Source organism: Neodiprion pinetum, chromosome 1, assembly GCF_021155775.2.
Source record: "Neodiprion pinetum isolate iyNeoPine1 chromosome 1, iyNeoPine1.2, whole genome shotgun sequence".
Taxonomy (NCBI): Eukaryota; Metazoa; Arthropoda; class Insecta; order Hymenoptera; family Diprionidae; genus Neodiprion; species Neodiprion pinetum.
In genome coordinates this window covers 33,528,015-33,552,598 of record NC_060232.1, presented here as the reverse complement: position 1 = coordinate 33,552,598, position 24,584 = coordinate 33,528,015, and the positions used below count along the sequence as shown (strand labels likewise).

The following is a 24,584-nucleotide window of genomic DNA, read 5'->3' as shown; positions in this document are numbered from 1 at the left end:
GTTTTCACTTCGTTTGTTGATTTACCAACTAGAGAGAGAGAGAAAAAAAAAAAAAATAGAGAAAAATCCACATAAATTTGTTTACCCCGAAGAATCGATCGTCGTATAAATACGTGCGAGTAATATTCGGAGGGAATAGTCAGGTACTGTCGCATCGTCGACTGACCCAGTTCCAATCAGGGCCTCCCAGCATCCAGCTGGACCGGACCGGTATACACACGACCATGCAGACGAGGCCGGTGAGAACCGGTGAATGTGTTATTCGAACGACCGTAGGCGAGATAAGTTAGACACGCGCTAGCGTTGGAATAATCTCCGAGGGGAAAGTCTTTCACTTTGACCTAGTGCGTCGTAGTGAAACAAAATAAAAAAAATATACATTTTCTAGGAAAACCCCAAGATCTCGGACTCGGTGGTTATATGCTTCGGAATTACGAAGTGAATTTATTCGTACACCTCGTCGTTTCGCACGATAATGACATTTCTCAACAATTAAGGTACACAAGGCAAGTGACGGTAAATTCCTTGGCGTCGGTCTTTCCGTGTTCTTTGAATTCAGCGCATGCCGGGCAACGAGCAATTTCATATGTCGTCCGATGTGTCGATAATAGACAATTTAGTTATAATCAGATATTCGCTCGTATTTCGTTGTCCTTGCCATTTTCGTTTGACAGTCTGACAATTATAATCACAGGTTTACGGTATTAGAAATTGGGTAGTATATTATGCGTGGTATCCGCGAGCTATCGCTGTACCGTTATCATCGTGTAGACAAATTTATTCTGCTAATATTTCGTACCAAATATTTCTTAACGGTTTCTTGTTTCTAATTAAAAACCAGGTGGCAGAATTGACTTGCGAATAATTTGATCACCTTTGACAATTTATTTTAGGTAATTAGTCGGTTAAGGTAATTATCTGTTATCACTGTAGCCAACCAACACGGGACAAAACACCTACTTGGGTGTAAATTCGCGCCCCCAACTCATGGATAATACTGAATTCCCATAAAAGAGAAGTTGAGGGTTTTTCCCGTGAGGGATATCTTGACGTTGTTCACTTAAATCACTGTCAGCTTCTTTCGTTTCGTCTCTATTCCAACTTATCTTTAGATTATAGAGGAAGAAAAAAAGTTAGAAGAACTCGGCACGTCAATATTAATCCCAACTCTCGTAATTCTGTACATGCATAAAGCGGGTTGTATCAACATCAGTGAATGTATATACAAACAAATTCCACATCACAAATTCGCAAAATTGTACTCCGAAAGTCCCAATCCGAAACGATCAAGATCAAGGTATAGTCGAACTATTGTCGCGGTTTTTTTTTTATAAGCTCTATTCTTTCGTCTACCCTTTTTTCACAAGAAACAAAGTAATTTGCGATGCGTCAGAACGGCGCGAAGTGCGTCTATTACAAATAATGTACAGATAACGTCCCGTTGAGATTATAAGGTCCATTGTGCATGGCGGAGACATCGTTGTGTATGTGCTTGCTTTCGCGTCGACCGTGTATCGAATTCCACACGCGCAATATCGGCGTGTATAATGCGTGCGGAATTTCCGACGGCGCATAACACGCGATTTGATGCAAAAACATGCAAAGTCCACAAGTGCCCCCCCATTGAATCCGGAACCGTTGATATACGGCCTCCTCGAGTTCCTCGGCTTCTCTAGCATTATCGCCATTACTGCATCAACTGTAGTTCCGATGATATGCCTTAAGCCGCGGATAAATCGCAACGAATTACTTTCGACTGGAGTAATAAATTAGCATAAAACCGCAATTTGGTAACGAAAAATATGGCTCGCACGATTCTAATACATCGCCCCGAGGGGCCTTGGACGGAAATGGATTGCACGCTCGTTACTTCGTGCAAAACAAAAAATTCAACCTGTTGAATGGAATCGCTACCGGTATTATACACGTGTACGTACGGACATAATTCAATCGCGATGCCGTACGATTATTTACAGAAATATGGATCATTTTAGATCGCGAATCACTTTTAATGATCGATGGTATTTATTTATACATTTTTACGACCTCGTGTTTCACGGTGAAAATCAGCGGGTACGAATTTCTCTTTACGTTAAACGAAAGTGTCTTGCAGCGAGTTTCCGACGCTGTGCCGTTATCTGACTCGCTCGTTGGTTCAATTTTCTCCGATGTACCCATTATTTATTCATAAATATTGAACGACAAACCTCGGAGCTCGTATAACGTCGGGCCTGCGACGTGTGTGTATTTTTACATGTGTGCCGTACATCCGGGAACCTGACCACGCTTCGCGTACGTTCCTACGTTTGGACAAACGTACTTCTGTCGTTCGAGAATTATTATACACGACTCTGTCTGTATCGTATTCATCCTGGGGTGAGAGTGTGGCGACAGCAGCGTTTCCGATTTGAATAATAACGGGACCAGTTTTCAGCTGATTCTGACAAGCGGAGAAGAAATAATAAATTCGTGATCATGCTTTGTAATATTGTTACGTGACAATACTGTGCAACTTTTCCTTACAGCGAAAATATTTCAGGATTTCTGAAACTCGTTGAAATTTCGATGTTGACTATAAATAACTAACGATTGCTGCGTTGAAATGAATTAATTGAAACTTTTTTTTTTTTTTTTAATTACTTGTTTTTTCAACTACTATAATTTTATTCTTAGGTCCTCAGACTCTTTTGAAATTGAACGGCTATTGTGTGAACCGCACGGAATATTTTGATGAACAATTTTTGTCAAGAGTTTATTCGTCAGAAGAAACGACGTATGTCTCATTTTGACACAAAGTCTATGATAAAAAATATGGTGTGCAATTTTTCTGTTATCATATGATGTGTAGAAATTGTTTTTGCACTAATTATCAAATTCTATAATGATTGAAATGAAATCATTGAGAATTTACGAAGCTTACGATAACGGGTTTATTTTTCTGCTGTGTGATACTTGGTTAATTTCCATATAAGTACATCACCAATTACCGATGTTCAGTAAATTGAAACGACCGTGAAAAACCTGAACAATTAGTCACCTCGGAGACTTTTCTTTTATTATTCTGAAAAAACCCAAGTTATAATTCATAAGTTAATTAAAACAAGATTGAATTTACATTTTTCCATTTGTCAAACGATAAGTGTTTGCTCAAGCTGATAAATCTAATTTATTATCCGCAGTTGCGCCTTAACTCGGCCCTTGAAAAGAACCGTGCAAATTATGAACCAATCAGCTTGAAATACGAATTGGTTAATTACTCGAACGAGACTCTGCATAGATCACGGACCGCGTAGCGTATCTCACAAGTAACTTGAATAAAAAATAAGAAACAAAAAGATCGAGCTTCTCGATAAGCCCACAAGTTTTACGAAGAGTGTCTGTGGAGGTAGAGACCGAGAAAGAAGGAATTGCAGATATGTGTAAACAGAGTTTTTAGCCGTGCAGCAGGTTTCAAGACATCTGGAAGACCCGAGTAGCTCATTGTAATTATTTGCCCACCTTCCGTTTTAATTAAACTAGAGTAATTGCACGTACGGTATACACGACGGTAATTAATTTAATTAAGTGCGCGGAGTGTATGCATACCTACATGTACACGTAGTTTCTCGGGTAAATTAGATACGGTGATCTTTGTTGCACGTCGAGTGCACGTTGATATATAGTATATAATATTAAAATCTAGAACGTCCATATTGGACTCCGCATTGCGGAGGCAACAGCTGCCTAATTATCCGCCTGCAAACCGTTACAGAAAGAGATAAATATAACGTGCAGCACATGGACGGTGTGTTAATTTCAGAGATTGAAATTCTCCTCGAGTTTGTCCAGCCCATCGATTACCGATCGAATAAACTCTAAATTACATCTCGAGTTTCTTTCATTCCATTTATAAAATGCGAGACAGGAGATTGCCGTAATTAGATTTCAACATGATATGCACCTTGCGCCAAGGCCTGGCTCGCAATTGCATCGCAACGCAAGCAGAGCCAGCTGAGCATTAGGTGAAGCCTAATTTGGTAACGTTTGATCCGAAGTTGCATCGATCGTTGCGGCAAAGAGGCACGTGGGGCAATTTTGTGCAAAACCAGTTGCATGAGGTCGGGACGTAAATGAAAAAGGTCCGGGAGTTGGACGAGGAAGAAAAACGATAAGGCGGATACGTTGAAAACACGATAGCTTTAACTTGAACAATGCTCAGTACACAATAATTGAGACTAAGTAGAGTTTCTTTACTTGTATATATATGTATATATATATATATATGTAGGTAGGTGTGTATAACATGCGAGTGATGCGCGATTCTTGCTATTGCAGCGCGCGCGGAGGTATGAAGAAGAAATTTAATAACAATTTTTCAAATCAACGTATCGCGTGATGTACGTGACGTCGATATTTTTAAAAACGAAAGTGAAGAGAGAAAAAATAAAACAACAAAATTATGATAAGAAAAGGAATGAAAATATGATGGTAAAAATAAATTAATGCAAAAATACACTGAGAAGTCACAGTTGTAAAAACTTAATTAATTACATATCAACTGACAAAGGTGGAGCTTTGGCTGGCTTAATGTTTTTAATCAATATATATACGAATTATATATATGATTTTAATTTATTAGACACCCGGACGAATAAGATATGGATATATTACTACATCTGAATAATTTTTCTGACGCATTATAAATAATAACAGCCGAATCCAGATCATGACTCTTGGGTTATTAATTTTTGTATCGTAAATTTTTTCCTCTAAATTGTAAAATATATGTATATTAGTGATCAGGGTACAGCCAATCGCCGCCACAAACTTGTCGAAAGACTAGAATGATTAAGAATAATTGTAAAATGTAAACTTATCTCATACAATTACGGATCTAAGAGCTGAATAATAAGAATAACATGAAAACTTTATATTTTTGTGTTTTTGATTGGCGATATTATATATTTACAGGTTTTTGTTTTGTTTTTTTTTTCTTTTTTCTTTTTGCTTTGCTTTTGCAGTTCCTGGTTTTGTGTTATTTTTTGTTTTTATTATTTTCAATCTTTATAAGAATACTTTGTATGCGATGCCAGATGAGCTCACAGCGAAGAATAAATTATACGTGACATTCCACAAAGTGGAATAGCGTAGATTAGAATATTTCATACTATCACTTGCAATTGCACTCTGGCATAATAATGTCTCATAATTTGATGATTATTTGACATAAAAAAAAAAAAAAAAAAAAAAAACTTATATCGATAAAAACATGTATATCGATTAAATGGCGACTACATCACCAGAAGGACTACTTAACTTTTATCATATACTGTAGTGTATAACATACTTATAATATAATACTAAAAACAGAATACTCATATTTTGTCAAGCTCTCTAGCATAAAAACATCCTCAAATCCACAGAAAACTCTATAAACAGGCAGCCTTTTTCTTCCTTCCCTAAATACGTCTCACACCATATTTATTAATTATTAATTATCACTATAACACACGAAAAATATTCCCTCCTTAAGTACAGTGACTTTTGATTCTTGGAATGATATTTTAATATCAACGTTTAAAAAAAAAAAAAAATAATAAAAAATCAAAAAGAATAACAAAAATCACGACTTTCTCACTACGTTCGTCGTAACGAATTTTACATGCTTCACGGGTGCTTTTGGGTATTAAATTAAATACATATGAGCAAGTATAACGGTTCGAAAAAAGACAGCAGTGTAATTGCGGACACTAGTCCAATGGCAAGGTGAAAATTTTCAAGAGAACACGTGGCGAAAAATAGCATCGGAGTATGATATGTATAAACGAGGTGAAAATCAGAAGAAAAAAAGAGGACGAGAGTGACCGACGTTTCATCGCTCTTCCAAAAGCTTCCGTCACCCCGAATAGACCGATTGATCGTCATAAAAAAGAAAAACAACGGTAAAACCACTCGTCTCGAATCCGTTGAACCTCAAGACTCTCTTCCGAACGCTCGCAAAGAAACGGTACGAAGATTCAAACAAAATTCACTTCCAATAACACCGGACGCGTTCGCGAAGAGAGCGGAGGCACGGACTAACGAGTCGCGTGCAGAACCAAAGGTGCAACTTCGTCCGGATCAACCCCTGGAAGTCGGCCTGTCGTTTCAGTCGGTGCACTCGGAGGCGAAGCTTTCCAAGTCGACGTAGTGTCCGTTCATGTTGTCCTCCAGGAGCTGCGCCAGGTCCCTTCGGAGGACCTGGAACTCGGGTCTTCGGTCCGGATCCGCCTGCCAGCACCTCGATATCACCCTGAAGAGTTCGCTTCGGCAGTGCGAAGGCCGCTCTAGGCGATATCCGCTCTGCACGTTCCGCATCACTTCTCTCGCCGTCATATCAGGATACGGCGTAGAACCTGAAATATTTGAAAATCAGGGATTCGATTCAGCCGCGAAAATTATCACCGATCGATACGTCGTGCTTAGATTTTTTTTTTACACACGCTTCATTTTTCACGCCACGAAGTAATCGTCGTCTACATTTTGTCAATTTTAGAATAGAATAAAATAGAATAAATTTTATTATACTAGGATAGCGAACCCAAAGGTTATTATAACCAATGAAGCTGGAGAACAGAGAAAATCAAAAACTGAAAAATTAACTTGAATATAGATCCAGAATTACGAATAATTAGGTAGCAGTGAAATTTTATGGAGATTGTTTGATATTGGGAAATAAAAACCTCACCTTGTAATGTTTATACCTATTATATTTATACCACGTCTGTTAATTTGATTGGCGTGTAGTTGTAAATCGACGAAATTAAAAAAGTAAAAGTATTTCTTTGGGGAAAAATTGCTTCACCTAAAGTCACGATTTCCCACATCAGGATCCCGAAACTCCAGACGTCCGTTTTCGTGGTGAAAAGTGAATAGATAAGAGATTCCGGGGCCATCCATCTGATGGGAAGAGCGTTCCTGCCGTGTCTCGTTTCTATAATCTCACCGTCCTCGTTGGCAAATCTCGACATACCAAAGTCGGCTATTTTGCAGAGTTTGTTGTGATCCACCAGCACGTTTCTAGCGGCCAAATCCCTGTGGATAATCTGTGGAATAAATTGAAAAACGTTACGGTTAATTGCTCGTTATTTATGTTACATAATTAAAATGTCTGGGTATCGAATAATTTTTTGCACGGTAAATTTCCAGGTTTGAATACATATTATCGCTCGTCGAAGTTCCCCGCTTGCCGCAGATATTTTTTAACACTTTTTGCGTAATGGTTGGAATATCAATACGTCTATTTAACCTCTCGTGTTTGCTATTCTTGAACAGACTGAGAATGATATTTAATCTGCAATTCTGAGCCTTGAAGAACATTTTTGCAAAACGTGACGCAGACGGCGCGTGACTCTGTAAACCGCTCGTTAGCGACCGAATATATTTACCCGCAATTATTGAATCAGAATACACAGACGTTCAGCGTAGAGTTATTAAATCACAATTTAAATCAGCTGGATATTTTTCTCCGTTGTTGGTAAGCCTGGAATTCTTTTCAGTCTTAAAAATTCCATGATAACTTTGTACAAAACTGAGTGAATGTCGGTTGCGTAAAAATTTTTGCTTGTGTTCGTCGGATTCTGTCAAGTGAACAAGGTCCAAGAATTAAAATCAATTCATTTTCAAGCTTACCAAAAAAAATGTAAGATATCGATGCTTCGTTTCAATTCGCTTCAAGATGGTTAAAAATATGGTAGATTCTACGATTTTTCGCTCATTTTATTCAGAAGAATATTTTCTACATAGTCAACGAAGCGGATTTGATTTTTTTCCAGTAGTCAAGTTTCAATATTGGTGCTTTGTTGTATAAAAAAAAAAAAGAAAAAAAAAGTTTACAAGTAAATTTTTTTTAAATAGTCGTCTGAACAAAATGAGTAATCGTAAAGTAAAATCCATCGAATCTGGTATATTTTTCCCAATTACATTGAAGCTATTTCAAATAAAGTATCGATGTCTAATTGCAGTAAGCGGCTTTTTACAATTCCAGTGTTTTCTATTCTTGTATTTTCAGACAAACTTTCGCAGTTTACGATTACAGTAATTTGATAAATAAAAAGCATGAGTTTTTTCAGGCTAACAAGCCCGCTTAACCGACATATTTTAAGAATATCCCAAATTTCCTGGCATAAAATCGAAGCCACCGATCAATAATATCGACGCTGTGGCGACATGTTATATTATGCACGCAATCACAATGCTTCAAAGTAAGAAACCAACAAAGGTGACGCGAATCGATGATCCAGCGTCAGCCGAGACACAAATATCGCTAATCAACGCCGTTCGCAAAGCCATTCGTTATCGTTAACCGTCGGAGAACCGTGTATGTTGCGGGGGCGTCAAGTGCAGGCGGTGAAACCTGTAGATGAATTTTTTCCCACCGGCGCCGATTACTTTTATTATACCTGCAGGGAGCGGCGAAGGTGCAACAAGCGCAACGCGAACTTTGGCATTGACGTATTTTGTTGCTGGGTTTGATCAATCGCGTGCAATTGACGCGATCCGAACGAGTATTAACTATCAACCGCTTATTTATACACGTTCCTTTGCCCCTTCTCCAAAGAGCCGAGAACTTGAAACGAGTATAATTACGTCTTTGAGGATGACCGTACGATCCGGCTTAATTGTTTGTCTACTCGAAACTACTATTGTATTCATGATTTTCATGGAAATGCTAATTGTACAGGTGGATAAGAAGAACGATCGCTCTTCCGAAAGCAAACCTGTATGATTCTCCGGCTGCGAAACGGCGAATTGGCGACATGTCGGAAAACGTGTTAAACGATTACAAAAGATTTAGTTAGTTGATAATTCGGGTTTCAACTCGGTTTTTTCTGAACTTAAAATATTCTTGGAAGCTTGTCGAACCACACGTTTGAGGATAAAAATTTGGATATTCATTTTTCTCAAGCTCATTTGCCATGCTCGCGACCTTCACGTCCCTAAAAGGCCGACTGACACATATTTCAAATCTTACAAGGTGACAAATATTTGAAGCAAATATTTTCCCAACTCGAAGGTCCTTGAACGAAATTTGTTCCGCAATAGCAAACCTCTCGGGGCTTTTTTACTCTTTCCATCTTTCTTTATACATTTCTACGGTCACCGTTTTACAACTCGAGCTTACAAGTATAATACACGAGCCAACAATCGAGCGCAAGTATTCAAGACCCATTTTCAAGAGCTCATTCATGCAGTGCGGAGGAAGAATAACGGTGACGAATTTTTTACGAGAAACATTTACACTCTTCATATTTCGAACACACTGCAAAGGTAACCCAGATAAACGTTTCGGGTTATACAAGTTGTTCCTTTTGAGCGCTCGAGTCGTGCTGACCCAGTGACACTTTGTAAAGAGACTCGCGGAGGCGATAAAAGAAACCAACGCTCAGCGATTTCACCTCTTATTTTTCTCTCGGAGCACGTCGAATGGTTGAAAATTTTGTGAGTTGAAGCTAGCTCACCTTCTTCGAAGCCAGGTACTCCATGCCCCTCGCAACGCAGTAGCCAAAGACGGTGAGATCTCGGGAAGTCAGAGCCGCGGAATCTTCGCTAAAATTGTAAAAGTCTTGTCTGGTCCGATGATCGCGAAGATAGGCGAGCAGTTTTCCGTACATAACGTACTCCAATATAAGGTAATGGGGTTCTGAAAATGAAAGAAAGAAAAACTTAATTTTGCATTTAAAATTGGCCCACGGTGTCGATGAGAGGTTGCAAAAAGCTGATCGATCCGTTCAAACCGTCGTCCGTATTCCGAAACTCTGATATTCTTTTTATTTTTCCATCAGTCAATTGCAGCTGTTCTTTCAACCAGCTGACGTGAATGCCTCGGTGATTAATTATACCGAGATTGGCAGGCGTCTTGTAACCAGTTCTTTTATCGTCCTATCGAAACCCACGTGCAACTGCAGTTTGAGCCGTGAACGTGACAAGCTATGACTAAACCGTTCGTAATACATGAAAAATGTCAACTGCAGCCACGCGTCGATGTTCGGCGATGAGGTCATTCAAGTGCAGCGTCTGATCGCCGGCTGCTTTATTATACGCGTGTATTTCGTACGGCAACGCTTAACTGCGGTTACTGAGAAAATTCACAACAACGGGATAACAACAAGAACAATGCGGTAATCGGTATAAACGCTTACATGTTTTGAATACAATTCGCGTTTAGACGTATTTTTTATACGTCTGTGTATAGAAGCGCTGATTTGCAAGCTCAATTCTGGGTGGGAAATTTGCATAATTAGATTGTTAGCCGGGAATCGAGTGAACGCTGACGACGGTATCACTGCACACAGCGTTTATCGCTCCAAGTGCGTGTAGTCCGGTTGATAATAAAAAGTGGCTCACGACTTGGTCGTAAACTCCACGCGAACCTGAGGTATTTTTTTTTCCTTCTCTTTTTGCTTTGGCACTGTTAAACCGTAAAAATTGTTTACAAGAAATAAATTTGAAAACACGAACATGAACCTATATTGGACGGTTCGTTTCACCATGGATAAAAATTTATTCGTCATAGGTATAGCATCGAACGAAATTTCGTGTATCGAGCAGATAAATTTATCTGATAGGTTAATAATATTCCAAGTTTTCTCTCTTTATGGATCAACATATCATACACACAGCATGCCGATGATCAAATAAACGACCCGCGATTTTCCAGGAACAATCAGGGGGCGGGTTTTATATCGACCAAACTTGTAAATTGGAATTAAGACTTTCGCATAAACGTGTTCATTGTAAATTTTTCTTTTCTACGTTTTGGCGTAGCGCCACAACGAAATTGGTTTCGTCCCAAAGGCTAGCGAAGAAGGTCCGCGGTCTGGTTAGCGAAATATCAACCCGTCGATGCGGTAATGAATTATGGAATATTATCGACGTCCACGAAGCCGCGGCCTGATTTGCAACCTCATGGGAAAATATCGACTGCAGCAGCATACGTGCCTCTGTAATATTTTACGATAGGTAATAACTATAAACAATGGTGCATGCGTCGGTACGATTAGAAAATCACTCGAGCATGGAACCCTCCTGGGCTCCTGGAAATATTAAGGGCGTATTTATGGTTCTTTTAAGACTCGTATTATGGCCGAGCTTCCAGGGTAGGTGGACAGCCACCCACAGTACGCCCTGATTGTAACTTATGAGGGCACTTTTGTCGGGGCCTTAAGGCCTCCATAACTTTCGTATTGGGCGGCAAGGCCCGCCTAATAATTCGCGATTGTTAGCCGAGTCCCACCCGTTTCCTTTTTATCTCTCCATCGCTGTTTACTCTGCGTGCCGGGAGAGCTGGAGATACAAACGACTTGAGACCGCCGGTGTAAGTACGCCATCGATCAGAATTAGACCGAAGATTCGTGCGGATAAATTTCGCAAATTTATTCAGCGCGATCGTATAGAAGTTGAAAGATCAATACTAGGGTGACGATTGGCCGAAGACAAGGCACGGATCGAAGCTTAACGATCGTACAACGAATTTGCGATAACAGTGACGCAACTGCAAGTCGATTCATCGCGAAAGGCGGAGAAAAAGCGATCAAGTGAATTCTGAGAACGAGATGTTTGTTAGAGTGAAATATATTGTTTCTTCGTTGAGACGTGAAGTCAGCGATTCGGAGGTGGGGAAAAAATAAGGAAAAGCGAGAGAACCGTCAGCAGATACGACTAGAGGCGTCGAAGTTCTATTGCATCTGAAGATCCGCTTCAGCTGCGTTCGCGTGCCGATACGAATCGGAAAAAATTATCGAAACACCTTGAACGTCTCGTTCTTACGTCTCGGTATTCGAGTGGCGCATCCGATGAAGCTGACTTATTCAAAGCTCTCAGTCTGCAGGAGTTTCCTTCGGACGCGCGAAGCTTGTAGGTGGAACATTATAAATTTATATATTCACTCTCGGTTCAATGTTAAATAATAGCATTCAACGCCCACCGCGCGGTGCTTGTCGGGTATTGAGTGTGCGAAATGTCAGCCATCTTGAAATAATCGCTGTTTCAAAGAAACCGCTACCTCGACAAATTATTTCCCGACCGTCCGTTTGCCTTTTCCGAATTTTCAGCTTTTCGTTTCTTCGCTGCGCTGTTTTGTTTTCTCATTTTTTGCAACACAACGCGGTATTAGATTTTAATAAAAAATCAAGATTCCAGACTCTGGAGATCACAGATGCACCGGAAGTCAAAAAACGACGCTCGATTACCGGGAAATAATGCCCGCGGAATAATGGCTATAAATTTACCAATCGTCTGAAATACGAGGCGCGAATAATCGAAATTTGTCACCGCTATCTGGATCTCCGTGAATGCGTACAATCCAAAGCAGTATTCAATTATTCGATGGCGATTAAGGAAACCCCGCGGTGTGCAAACTGCAGCGGCAAGCCGATCTTGCAGACTCGATCTTCGAGGAAGAATAAAGGATCGAAAGATTACAATCGAACCGCCCGCGCCGGTTATCCTCTTCGGTTTCTATTTTATTACGGAAAAAAAACTGACCCTCGTAGATCATCCGAGTCAAAACCCGATTTCGAACGAAAAACCGCCCACCGTTTAGCGCAGGACAAGCTTGTTTAAATCTCGGGAGTGCCACTCGTTTGCAGCCATGGTCTTTTTTCATCTCTCTTTGTCTCTCTTGTTTCAAGTATTATATTTGCACATGACAATGAATTAGACCTCGTGCCGATTTCGGGACACGATAAAATACATTCCGTAATTAATGCCGAGATATGTGGGTCGCATCCGTGAACCGTGACCAGGAAACGGGCACTCTAGAATTTTTTTGTCACGCGTTATCCGATTTTTACATCATTCGGAAAGTCTCGGTTTCACGATATGACGATGAATATAAATCTCAAATGTAATCTAGATCCTAGAAGTAATAGGGAATAAAACTTTTGCAATTTCTACAGCAATGCGGAATCTGAAGTGCAAAAATCGGTTTCAGAGCATCGAAAACTTCATCCAAATTCAAAGTGTATCGATTAAACAATGCGCGTATTTTGAATACCAGCCATAAATTTTTCTCCCTAGTCGCATTATTATATACATACATGAGGTGAAATATATTCGCAGAACCCTTTGTTGTCTGCAAAGTTTCAAGCACAGCTTTTAGGCTGGGACTGTTTGACTGCGAGGGTCGAGAGAGTTTTATGACAATGGAGATCCTCGCCTTCCATGAACAATTAGATCACGAATTTGAAAGTATGATACGGTACATAATGGTAATCGAGTAAATTCACGTCGTACTTGATGTGTTGGCGTTTTTCTTTTCTTCTCTGTTTTTCTTTTTTTCTTTTTCCTTTTTTCTTGACGCATGGGCGAGGCCGTGTCGTAGACATGACCCTCAAATTAAATCGGGGTGAGAGTTTAAAATTGCAGTGCGTAATATGGCGTGTTCAATGCGTTCAGAGCGCGTTTCGATTTAATTGAGAATCACGTCTATACTCGAAGTTCTTCTTCTTGGCAGACAAACATGTTTTCGCTGGATAGAATTACGCGGCTAGTTCGAGATTCACGATGCAAGATTTATTAGCCCCGTCATTTTTCTCGAGAGGGTCAAGTTGGCGCCGCGCGAATAATAAAAAAATAATATGCAATATTCCGACGCCGGTGTAATTAAAGAAATTAGTAAATCATTGTTGAATTATCTATCTGTTGACCTCTCGCTTCGATGATCTTCGCTCATTGATATTCCAATCGCCGCGCGCAATCACCAATTACATAATAACGCGCCATTCTTTTCCTCTGTTTGTTCAAAATTGTTATGATTCATTTTACAGCGGTTGCAAATTCCGCTCTCAACTTACCCATAATCATGACGCTTGTCGACGTTTCACGTAACTTCGCGAACCTATTTCTTTTTTCTAGAAATATGAGAATAAAAAATCGATTCGTCAAAATTGCAAGACGAATTCGTTCGTCGTTTTAAAATACGAAATCGTGCACGCGAGTCTGACGTGATTACAATTACCTGCAAAATAAAAAAGCTACAGCGTTATTTCTTTTCGAAACTCGTTTTGCCGATGGCAAATCATTTCCACGACAACAACAATAATCCCGCGAATATCCCGGCTATGGCTCGCCTTTGACTTGTGAACAATGGTCTGTCGGACACGTCGCCATTGCATTAATTACGTACGGTAGATTATCTCCGGATGTTCTTACTCGGCACCAAGAAGATACATTATGAATTTCTCAGCTTGAGATGCAAATTAACAAGGATCGCTTCTGGTCGCAATTTCGAGAGAGGATTCGTAAAATAGCGAGAGATTCCTGATCGAGGAGGAGGATTGATACAAATCAATCGACACTCACCTTCCTCCGTGCAGCAGCCGAGGAGGGTGACGACGTTCGGATGATTGCCCAACTGCTGCATGATTTCGAGTTCCCGAACGAGGTCCTCCTTCTCCCTCGAGGACGCGCCTTCCTTGACGGTCTTAACGGCGACGAGCCGCGTCGTGCCCTGGTGACCGGTGAGGTCGTCGGCCTCGGCTTTCCATACCTGTAGGAGAAGGAAAACGATGCGAGTGCATTACGGAGGGAATATGGTACATCGGGAACACACTTTGCATAATCACTTAACGACCACGGTCAGTGGATACCGCTGCAGGTAAGCCGAACGCCTGGCGTGCGAGTGCGAGGTAGAAATGCGCGAATGTGAGACTGGACGAGTCTCGGTAACGCGATGCCCTGATATTTCAATCAATAAATACCATGCACGCGGCTGGAGAAGTGTGTCGGTTCGGAACGAGCTCGGGGCACAGAACGATTCAATGCAACGAAACTCCTCTCGTTCTCTGACTCTCTCGGTTTTGCGCGGAGGTGATAAGCCTCAATTTGCAACGCACGAGGCAAGGCCTGCGGATTGAATAGCCTCAGCAGGAAATTGCTCCGGACAATTCGACGCCGCGAAACGTAACGTGATTTTCATCCTCGTTACAATAGTCCAAAGGCTCCGAGGCGCGCGGTGAGCGACGCGTATGTTACACGGGGTATACAAAAAAAAAAAAACTTCGTTGTTTGCGATGTTGGCGCCGTAAATTTACCTGCCCGAAGTTTCCTTGACCTAGGACCGTCTGCAGCCGAAGTTTGTCTCGCGGGAATTCCCACCTGGATTCCTGGCTCGGAGGTGGAGGCGGTTTTTCTCCCTCGTGACACTGGAGGACCAATTAAATGATTAAAACACGTTTTTCTTCCTCATCGCGGTCGGGAGCGACTGCATCGGGAGTGAAATTTATTCACGCGTAATGGGACTGCTTTTAATAAAAACTCACCAGGTGCTGTATCCGAGGCAGTTTTGTTATCGCCTTTTCGATCGACGTCTTGAAGTCTCCCTTCTCCAGATTCAGACCGTCTTTCCTACAGCTTATCTCCGATGACGTATCCGACTCTTCCAGCATCTACGCAAATCGATAAAAATCATCATCATATATTTCGTTACGACTCTTGTTCAACGACGTCTCAAAAATTACACCATGAACGAGGATCGTAGATACCTCGGGTAATATACCTGTATTCTCCTAACGGTACAAAAAAATTTTGCCTCGAGCTTACGATGCCGGGTTTGAGATTAACAGATGTGCCAGTCGCGCTCACAGTTTCAATTTTTTATTTTCATTTTATATCAAGCAGCAATTTAAGCTGTCCCGGATGAGAAAAAGGTAGGGTAAAAGAAAAAAGCAATTTTCGCTGAACCAATTTTCGAGTCATCCCAAAATGTTGAGTAGCTGTTCGGTGTTTTACGGGACGTATTGAAAAAGTACAAGACGCGTGCATGTTGCGCGGTGACTCGGTAACCTCGATGAATGGCACATGTGGCGATGACGTCAGAAGCGTTCATCGCCCACTTGGCATAATCCAGCTTAGGTATACAGTCACCTGCGTCCGACACGCGTTTCTCGTAGTAAAAAAGAAAAACTTGGGTTAACAACGAAGAGTTGATGAGTATTTGTCGTAACGACTCCCGGAGTTAAGCGAAGCCCGTTGGCACGTAACGAATCCGATGGTAAGGTACTCGTACCTTGGCTGAGCATAAATTAAATTCAACCGGAAAGGAGGAATTGAAGAAAGGGTAAATGGTGAAACAAAAGGTGTTCGGAGACAAAAAAGGAGAAAAGAATGATAAGAATACAGTAGATGTACACGTCGCTGAAACTAAGCGCGCAGTTTCGTTCTGTTTTGTTTGGCAACGAACGCGTCAACGGTCTTGTTGTTTCACTGAGAAAGTGACGCGAAATATTTAATTATAGAAATCGCATTGACGTATTACACACCTGTTATTGCCAAACGGCATGCCGAGTCTTGTTAGAATACCCCGTTACGAACAATCGACGTTAGACATTTTTCAAACGCGTTTTATACACCTGTTGCACAATCTGCGTCACGCTTTTATTGTTTGTGTAACGTACGTGCAGGTCTGATCATCGTGAACGAACGATCGTTGATTAAAACTAGCGCGGATAAATAAAACAACGAGCCATCGGGAATGATCGAAACGCCAAGAAGAAGAAGAAGAAGAAGAAGAAGAAGAAGAAGAAGAATTCCTGCTTCGTGAAGCGTTAAGGTATCTCCCCCCCTTTCCGGCAACTCTCAGGATATGAAAAATCTATGCATTTCCTACATTTCCGTGTGAGTGAAGTGAAGAAGAACGCGTTATACTCGTCAACCCAATTTTATACAGGTTTCAGGGGTGAATTGCATCGATCGGACGTCAGTGACTCGATGTGTTCACCGTCGTAAAACTGGTTCGGCAATAAATATCTTTACGACTTGTAAAACTTAAGTGGATAAAGCCAAGGAGTATGAATAATGGCGCATAACGCCTGTGTGTTTTTACCTTGCGATTTCTAATAATCAGTCTTCTTAAGATCAGTCCGACGCCAACGGCGATTGGAAAGACGACGAGGGTCGCCAGGATGTAGCTGACGACGGCCACCGTCTCCTGAGTGGCGACCGTGTCGCCTTCGGAGGCGAGGTACGTCCTGTTCACAGCAGGATCAAACGTCGAGGAATTGAACATGGGCACGGGGGTTTGATGGGTTGGCCACTGGTGTCGAGTTCGGTTTGTACCGACACCGGCACTCGCCAGGCCGCTTCCTCGGTTGGAGTACGAGGGTTCTCCGGGTTCGTGAGGTGCCGGCTGGTCTGCCTGGTGCCGGGTTGAATTGTCTGGCTTGTTCGACAAGGAATCAGGAAGTCGTTGGGCGCCGGGATTGCGGCCGGCCGGAGGAGGAGGATGCTCGTGAGCCTTACTTTTTGCCGTTTCCACATCAGGTAGTGAACCTGCGGTTGCAGGCGAAGTCGCGGTAACCGAGCTCGGCCCCTTTTCATCTCGTTGTCCCTCTTGCCCGGCGACCGGAAGTATTACGGGCAGAGTTTCAATTCCGTGGGAGGACGACCTCGAGGCCGGAGAACTGGTTTCGTTGAAGATCGACGTTCCATTGTACAGGTGCATTATGGGCAGGACGTTGTCCTTGTCTCTCGACTTGTCCGATAAGTTCCTGCCTCTGACTTCCGGCGATCTCTCCACGCTCACGGTTCCTTGACCGTTCAAATTTCCCCCGGATCGAGAACCATTCGGTTTTGTGACCGCCAACGACGGCGATCCGCCTTCACCTTCACCTTCGCCTTCCTCCGACGTTTGTACTTCTGGGTTTGGGATCGTCGTCACTTCGGGTCTTACCGTGTTCGGCGACCTGTACATCTGTTGGATCTCCGACGGGCTCAGATCCTCGGCAATCCCGAAGGGCCGATTCGCCTCACTGAGATTCGTCGTTCTGATAACTGGAACCTGCGTGACCGACTCCTCGACGGTGACCGCGTTCCCCTTTTTCTCCGTCGGCACATCTTCCGCCGACAGTATCCTCGGTGTAACCGAGAAAAGCGACGGTGGAATTGTACTTTGTACTGTTACAGTTTCTTTACCCGAAGTCGCGGTCGGTTCGGGTCTCTGATCAATCGTTCCACCTCTCGCCTCCACTTGGGAAGCATCGTCACGAAGAACCTGGGCCCTATCACCGGGTTGCTCGCTAGCAACACCGTCATTAGAACTATTAAAATAACTACCACCGCTTATTTCACTTTTGGAAGAAGTCACCCTGACCTCGCTATAACCATTTGGCTTGTCATTACCACCGTTTCCTTTCGATCCGTCAAAGTTTTCCTCAACCCGCGTGAGGTTCCTAGCATCCGAAGGCTTCGTAGTGACATCCAAATGCTGCATATCAGGAGCAGCGTTGTTATCCGTCACGGCCGAGTCTCTCCTCAGTGATTGTTCCACCAACATGTCTGGTGTCATTTGTCCCAAACTTTCCTCGAAATTACGTTTCCCATTTACGCTTTTGGGCCCCTCGTAACTTTGTGTAACATTACCCGTGGGTCGGTTGGAATGCAGTGACTCATTAGAGGTTTTCGACGTATCCGACCGAACCGCTGTCGACTTATCGGTCTCTTCACTATGCGCAAACTGTCTCGAATCCGGCTCACCTTCCTCGTTCCTCACCGGCGATGGTCGCCTGTGGTTTTTCGATCCTCGTTGATCCGCCCTAAAGTTATGCCTGCGAGGTTGGTTCCGGTGACGAGCGCCTTTGCCGATCGGCTCCTCACTGGGTCTCTGGTTCAACACTGCACTGGCCGATTTCAGCAGCATGCGCTGATCCACGTCCCGGGCGTTTATCTCATCACTAAACTCGGCGGAAACTGGTCCAACGGAACTCTGGTCCCTCTGACCGGCTTCCGAGTCCGGTATTCGAGGCTTGTTTACTTCGAGCGGCGTTCGAATCGAGGTTTCACCGCGGGATGCTGCGTCTGGGTCTGACCGGGGCCCGTGATCCCCACTGCGATCGCTGCTCTGCTCCCCCTCCAAAGTTGTAACTCCTTCAGCCGCTGAGCCGGCACTGAGATCGGACCGCGACCGCGTCGCCACTATACCGCTCGACGAGCCGTCGCTTATCTCGGCGGTCCCGAGTGGCGCGGGTCCCTGTTGCCGGTGCTGCTCGCCTTCCTCCTTGCTGCTTACCCCAGGTCCGGAGTAGTTGCGCAACAGCCGCGTCACGTTGGTTATCGTGTAAGCGTACACGTGTTGTTGCGCCGGCAGAGCGACAGGTGGAGAGCCCGCACCTGGAAGCGCCAGGTTTCCGCGATCCTCTCCGACCTTCGACGTCGAGGTTTCGCCGACGACTATCCTCAGGGTCGTGCTTCGCCTTCTTTCCGGGTGATCGGTCGTCGCGGTGGAAGCCATCCTCGGAGGTTCGTCGTCCTTGGGACTCGTCAGCGTCACTTTTTCCGAAGGATACCCCACCGCGTGCCCGTTTACCACGGACCCTGAATCCTCCTGGTACCCCGTCTCCCCCCCGCCACTCGACGTCGCGACCGAGGGACCGAGATTCCTCGTCTCGTTCGATATCTGGGTCGAGCCGTCTTCCCCGGCTGCATTCCCAGATGCGCCAGCCTCGTGGGATGCTGAGCCCCCTTTCCCTTGGACCGGCGGCTCGCCGAGCACCTGGTCAACCGACGATGCGTGAGCGGACGGGTCCGCGGGGCGTCCCTCGCCCTTGGCGACGGCGTCGCTTTCCGACGCGTTTCTCGTCTCCGGAGCCCCGATCACGTTCGAGACGATCGTCGGGTCGGCGGGCTTCGTCGGTGGTTTTCGGTAGTAGAGACTGCTGGCGCTTGGATTTCTGAAGGCGGACACCTTCAGGTTCGGGATCTTGTTCCTCTCGATGGTCTGCTTCTCAACCGCGATGTTCATCTCCTCGTTAATGATTTCCTCCAGGGTGGGAACTGGGACCTGCGTCGTCGTCGTGCTGAGCCTCTTCCCGACGAAGCGTCTCCTCGAGTTCGAAACCGGGGAAACCGTCGGCGTAACTTCGACGGAGTTACTGCTCGTCGTATTCTGCGTTTCAGGACTGAGCTTTTGACCGAAGTACAAAAACTGCGTCATCTCTTCGATCGGCACGTTGCTTTCCACCGGTCGGAAGTGCTTGTACAGACTGTCGGACATCATCACTGTATTGTTGCTACTACTTTTTCGAGGATCAGGTTCGCTCCCGGACGCGATCTTAGCTCCGCCGACCCTCTGCAGATGCTGGGAACCGTTTCTAGTCGTAGAAATATGCCCGCTCCTCGAAAAGCCAGACGATGCTCTGTGTCTGATTTCTGTTCCAACCGTCGTCCTGTCGTCATGACCGAGATCCGTCGTCTCCGCGGTCTGTTTGCCGGATTCAGAATTCTTAGATGTCAGATTTCCACTTCCCTCCATCAGGCTCGAATCCCTCTCGGCTTTTCTGACCGCAGTTCCGATTAACGGTTCCGATGCTTCTTCCTGGGCCCCAATCTCCACCTTGGATTCACCGGGCGCCGCGACGTAGACGCCGTGTCTGGTCTCCTGGCCCTCCAGGACGTCGGTCGCATCCTTTGGCACATCGGCGCGCAGCCGAGTCGCGCTCACGCCTCGCAGCTGATCGCCAGGACGCTGCGCCAAGGCTTGGCGACGTTTGGCCGCCAGGATATTTCGGAGCGCTTGTTCTCTCTTCGCTTTCGACGCGGGCAGCTCAGCGTGCAGCGACATTCTTCCGTGGCGGTGATGATCGGTGGACGCATCTGTAACACGATAAGAGAAACGAAAATTTAGAACTCGTATCAACGTAGGAGGACTTGACGTTGGCGTTCCGCGGAAGGCTAATTTCTACGACGTCGTGTATTAACCGCAAAACTGGTTATGGAAAGTTTCGTTCTCCGGGTGATCAACGGTCATTCTTGACATTTTGCACCTCGAATTTCGGTTAATTCAATATCAGGACCTATCGCAGTAACGGTAAATTTTGACGGTGCAAAGCGCCTAATAACGGCTTCCATGAAAAACGACCTGCAAGACTCGAGTCGTGGGGCACGATTATCCGGGGCAGTAGAGGTCCAATTAATTCGTACACGTAGAGTCCTTGATCGGCAGTTATCGGATGACAGATCTGAGAACGAGTGCGACAGTCTTGAGAGCCGAAGACGATATACCCGGGGTCAGAGATGAGTCCAGGGTTCGTCCCGGATCAATGTTTAGGGTTCGGTAGGCGTCATCCGATAATGTACCATGAATGTACCGTTAATTTTCTCAACGCGTTGTGTCCGTTCGTTTGTTTCGTTCGCTATCGCGTTACGCTCGAAGTGTTTCTCACCGTGGTTACATTTGCTTTCTTTTTATTTAAAACGTTGCTTTTTCTTTCTTTTCTCATTCAAATCCTAACCGTCGAATCGACACAACGAGCATAGAATCGGCTTGTTTCGTTAACTCATTCCCCTTTTGCTGCAAAATTTCTCCATGTAAACCTGCCAAATAATCGTCCTTTTCAAATTTCAATCAAACCCTGCAACGGAATTCATTAAGCAAATATGCGACTCCGTCTACCCACGCGCATTTCAGTACACTGCCTTTGAAACCATGTTTTCGATCGGCGATTATCGTACACTCGCGTGGGTTTCGAGCCAGATGTGTGGCTAGTCCCACTTATTCTTAGTTCGTTCTATCTCTAGCCTTGTCACCAATAAAGCTTGTACCTACATGGAACAGTAGCAGCGGTGAGGTGTACTGGTTCAAATTTCAAATCCAACAGTACGGATGAAGTCAGATTCGTTTCCAGAGGTTACTGCACGTGAATAGTATGCAGCTTGTCTTAAAATATAAAAAAAAAAGTACAGACGTGGAACGATTCTTGCTCGCATTGAGATCGCGATTTCGATTCCGGGATCGCTTCGCTTCGTTTTATATATTTAAACATTATTCAAGCTTTGCGTTGAGCCTGGTTACTCGATTACTCCGTGTGGAACAGAACGTGCATCATGGATCACGAATCGTAGCGGGAATCAATCATCACCAATCACGGAACAGATCTTGGAGACGATTTTTATCTTACGTCCGTGCAGCAGTCCGATCGATTACGAAAATGACTGGCCGAATATTTTTCTACTAACGACAGAACGGCTGATGAAGAATCGCCTGATTTACATAACAGTATACGCTTCATGGTGACCGTCGTTAAAGATTTTTTACCATGGCCTCTTGGTGTTCTTTTACCGTGTTCGTACCTCAGGCATGATACAGTACGATTCGGATTATACACGCACTCCTTCCGCTCTTTATCTATCATCGTCATTTCGGGCGATTCATCGACGCCAACAGAGCTGAAGGCATCGCGAGATCAAGTTCAAGGCAAATTTCTTCTTTGATCTAGTCTCTTTCATATACACCGGCCTGGAATGAATTGTCATTTCTAGACCATATCGAGTCACCGATCAAGACAACATTGTGGTGGTCGACGTACCAACAAACATATAGCCGAAGCCTCTGACATCATACCAGAAATTTTGGTCATCGTGTAGCAAGAATCGTAACACGGAAACTCTGAAGCTGCACGAGTAGACGTCACCGGTAATTATAAAGCATCCGATAAGATCGGTGACTTTTTCGCCGTTCCGATTGTACCCGAGGTATAATTATTGATACACATTGTGACTTGCCATATATTTATGACTGGTCAAGGTCAAAGCGGATCAAAAGTCAGCGGAGGTTACATGTAACTGCGCAAAGAGGTGCCGTAGACACGTTTATTCGCCCTCTGTAGCCGTAACTCACTTGAGCTTTTGCTACGTTACAAGATTCACCTCTTGCCGTAACTTAGGACTTTTTAAACAGTTACGAGAACCCTGCGGTACGCTTTACTCCGACTCTCACGTCGAGCCCTGCGTACCGGTCGAGGCACCATCTCAGGGCCGTCGCATCTCTACGAGAAAAGGTTATTTGTTCAACGATTTTACGAAGGTTAATGATTCTCAAGTTCGCACGACATGTTTTCACGAGTCGAGGAGGTTCCGAAGAAATTTTGTCTCGCGTCTTTCAATTCCATATATCGAACCCTGGCGTTTACAAGTTTCAGAAAAACTGAAAAATGTGTTACACGAAAAATTCGGATAGAGATTGCTAGCTTTCAGGCTTTGTAGTGGATCGTTTAAGAAGGGACGATCGAACAATTGTGAGAATAGGCACAGTCCTTTTCGAAAGGTCCTCTTTGCCGTCCCTGGGAACCTTTGAGACGTAGGAGAGTCTTGTGACCGTATATCATAGTCGTGTGACGGGTAACCATGTCCTTAGCACCTGAGTTGCCATTTCGCAGAAAATAAAGGGGAATGAAAACGTTGTCCAGCAACGGCACCGCGCGTGCGGCGTACTATAAGCGATAAGGTCTTCCACTAGTCGTCGGCATTTCTCCTAACCTAACCTAACCTAACCTAACCTAACCTGACCTGACCTGACCTGACCTGACCAAGAACCTCACCTTGGCCTCGCCGAATCGGGCTGAAAAATGATGCGGGTTGTTCATGGACCAAGGCGCACCTATCTCTCGTAGTTTCTCGTGTAAAACCGTCATCGAAACCCACAACCTTCAATTACTGTACCGGCTACCGGAGTCGGCCAGAAGCTTCGCCGAAGAAATCGAACGTCTCAAGTTCACCCGCAGCGAATGCGGGTCGCTTTTGCTTTTCTCTTATGTATATTGTATATACATATAAGCACGACCGTGCAACATCGTGCTCCACTTTTTCTCACCGATCAACTCGCGGCGCAGTCCTCGAGGGCTGTGATGCCTTCTTTGACCCCGACACAAGTCCGCTCCGGCAACGTGACCGTGTCCACAGGCCCACCGACCGGTGACGCTTATAATATTTCATGGCAACATGTGTATAAAGAAGGTCAAGCTCACTGCTCCTGTTCTTCCAGCAACAAATGTCGTGAAACTGCAACATGCCACTGCAGCTGAGAAAACAACCATTGCGACCAAATACCTCATCTTTCCGATCTCGATGCAGGTACGACTTGTGCTACGGATACCAGAACATTCCCCAGTGGCTATACGTCATCCTGTGGATAGGTGTCGGTGTCGAAAAGCTCTTTATAGGGTTGTAAATAACCAAAAATTATTTATACACATTGTAAAAAGTGTTTTCGAAACTGTGCAATATGAATTTCATTAGTTTTCGAAGAGTAATAACGCTTAACTTTTTTCTCATCTGCAATTTCCTTCGCCATTCATTTTTTAAGGAACGTATCTCTGGTGCAGAACAGGTAATTTAGCTTTTCCGTTATTCGTCGAGAGCCATATTATTCGATACCGGGAATCAGATATTTCGATACTCGATCCCCACTATTCTCGGCAATCGTCCGAGGAATTGGAAAAAGCTTGCAATATTTCATTTCGTGTTAGACAACGACATGCACCGCGGGGATAGATAATCTCTGAGCTTGAGGGTAAGAAACGTAGCACGTCAAGGTATAAGGTACATACCATATACATACACATATATATATATATATATGCCCTGAGCTACTGAATAAATGAATATTATCCTGCACCAGCGGCAGGAGGTTTATACTGCTACAGTTTCGCGTCCTGTATAATATTCAGTAAGAAGAGTAGAGCCGGAGTACCTCTTCGGATAGCCGATGGGCAAAAGAAGCGATAACCCGAGGGTTATTTTCTATCTATGAATATGATCTGACGGTTTAAGTCGAGTCGGGCTTCGGCCAGCTC

The 24,584-nt window shown here is 44.1% G+C and overlaps 1 protein-coding gene across 1 annotated transcript in view; it reads right to left on the bottom strand.

The window, feature by feature from the left end:
- Window positions 1-4,157: 4,157 nt before the first annotated feature.
- LOC124210627 (uncharacterized) overlaps window positions 4,158-24,584 on the bottom strand; it is a 107,900-nt gene continuing 87,473 nt past the window's right edge. The window contains exons 2-8 of the mRNA XM_046608785.2: window positions 16,844-20,607; window positions 15,282-15,407; window positions 15,054-15,164; window positions 14,323-14,509; window positions 9,480-9,661; window positions 6,824-7,064; window positions 4,158-6,374 (exon numbers count right to left, since the gene is read on the bottom strand). Of these exons, the coding sequence (XP_046464741.1) occupies window positions 6,127-6,374; window positions 6,824-7,064; window positions 9,480-9,661; window positions 14,323-14,509; window positions 15,054-15,164; window positions 15,282-15,407; window positions 16,844-20,607 (4,859 nt within the window). The 3' untranslated portion in view covers window positions 4,158-6,126. The remainder of the gene's footprint in view (window positions 6,375-6,823; window positions 7,065-9,479; window positions 9,662-14,322; window positions 14,510-15,053; window positions 15,165-15,281; window positions 15,408-16,843; window positions 20,608-24,584) is intronic.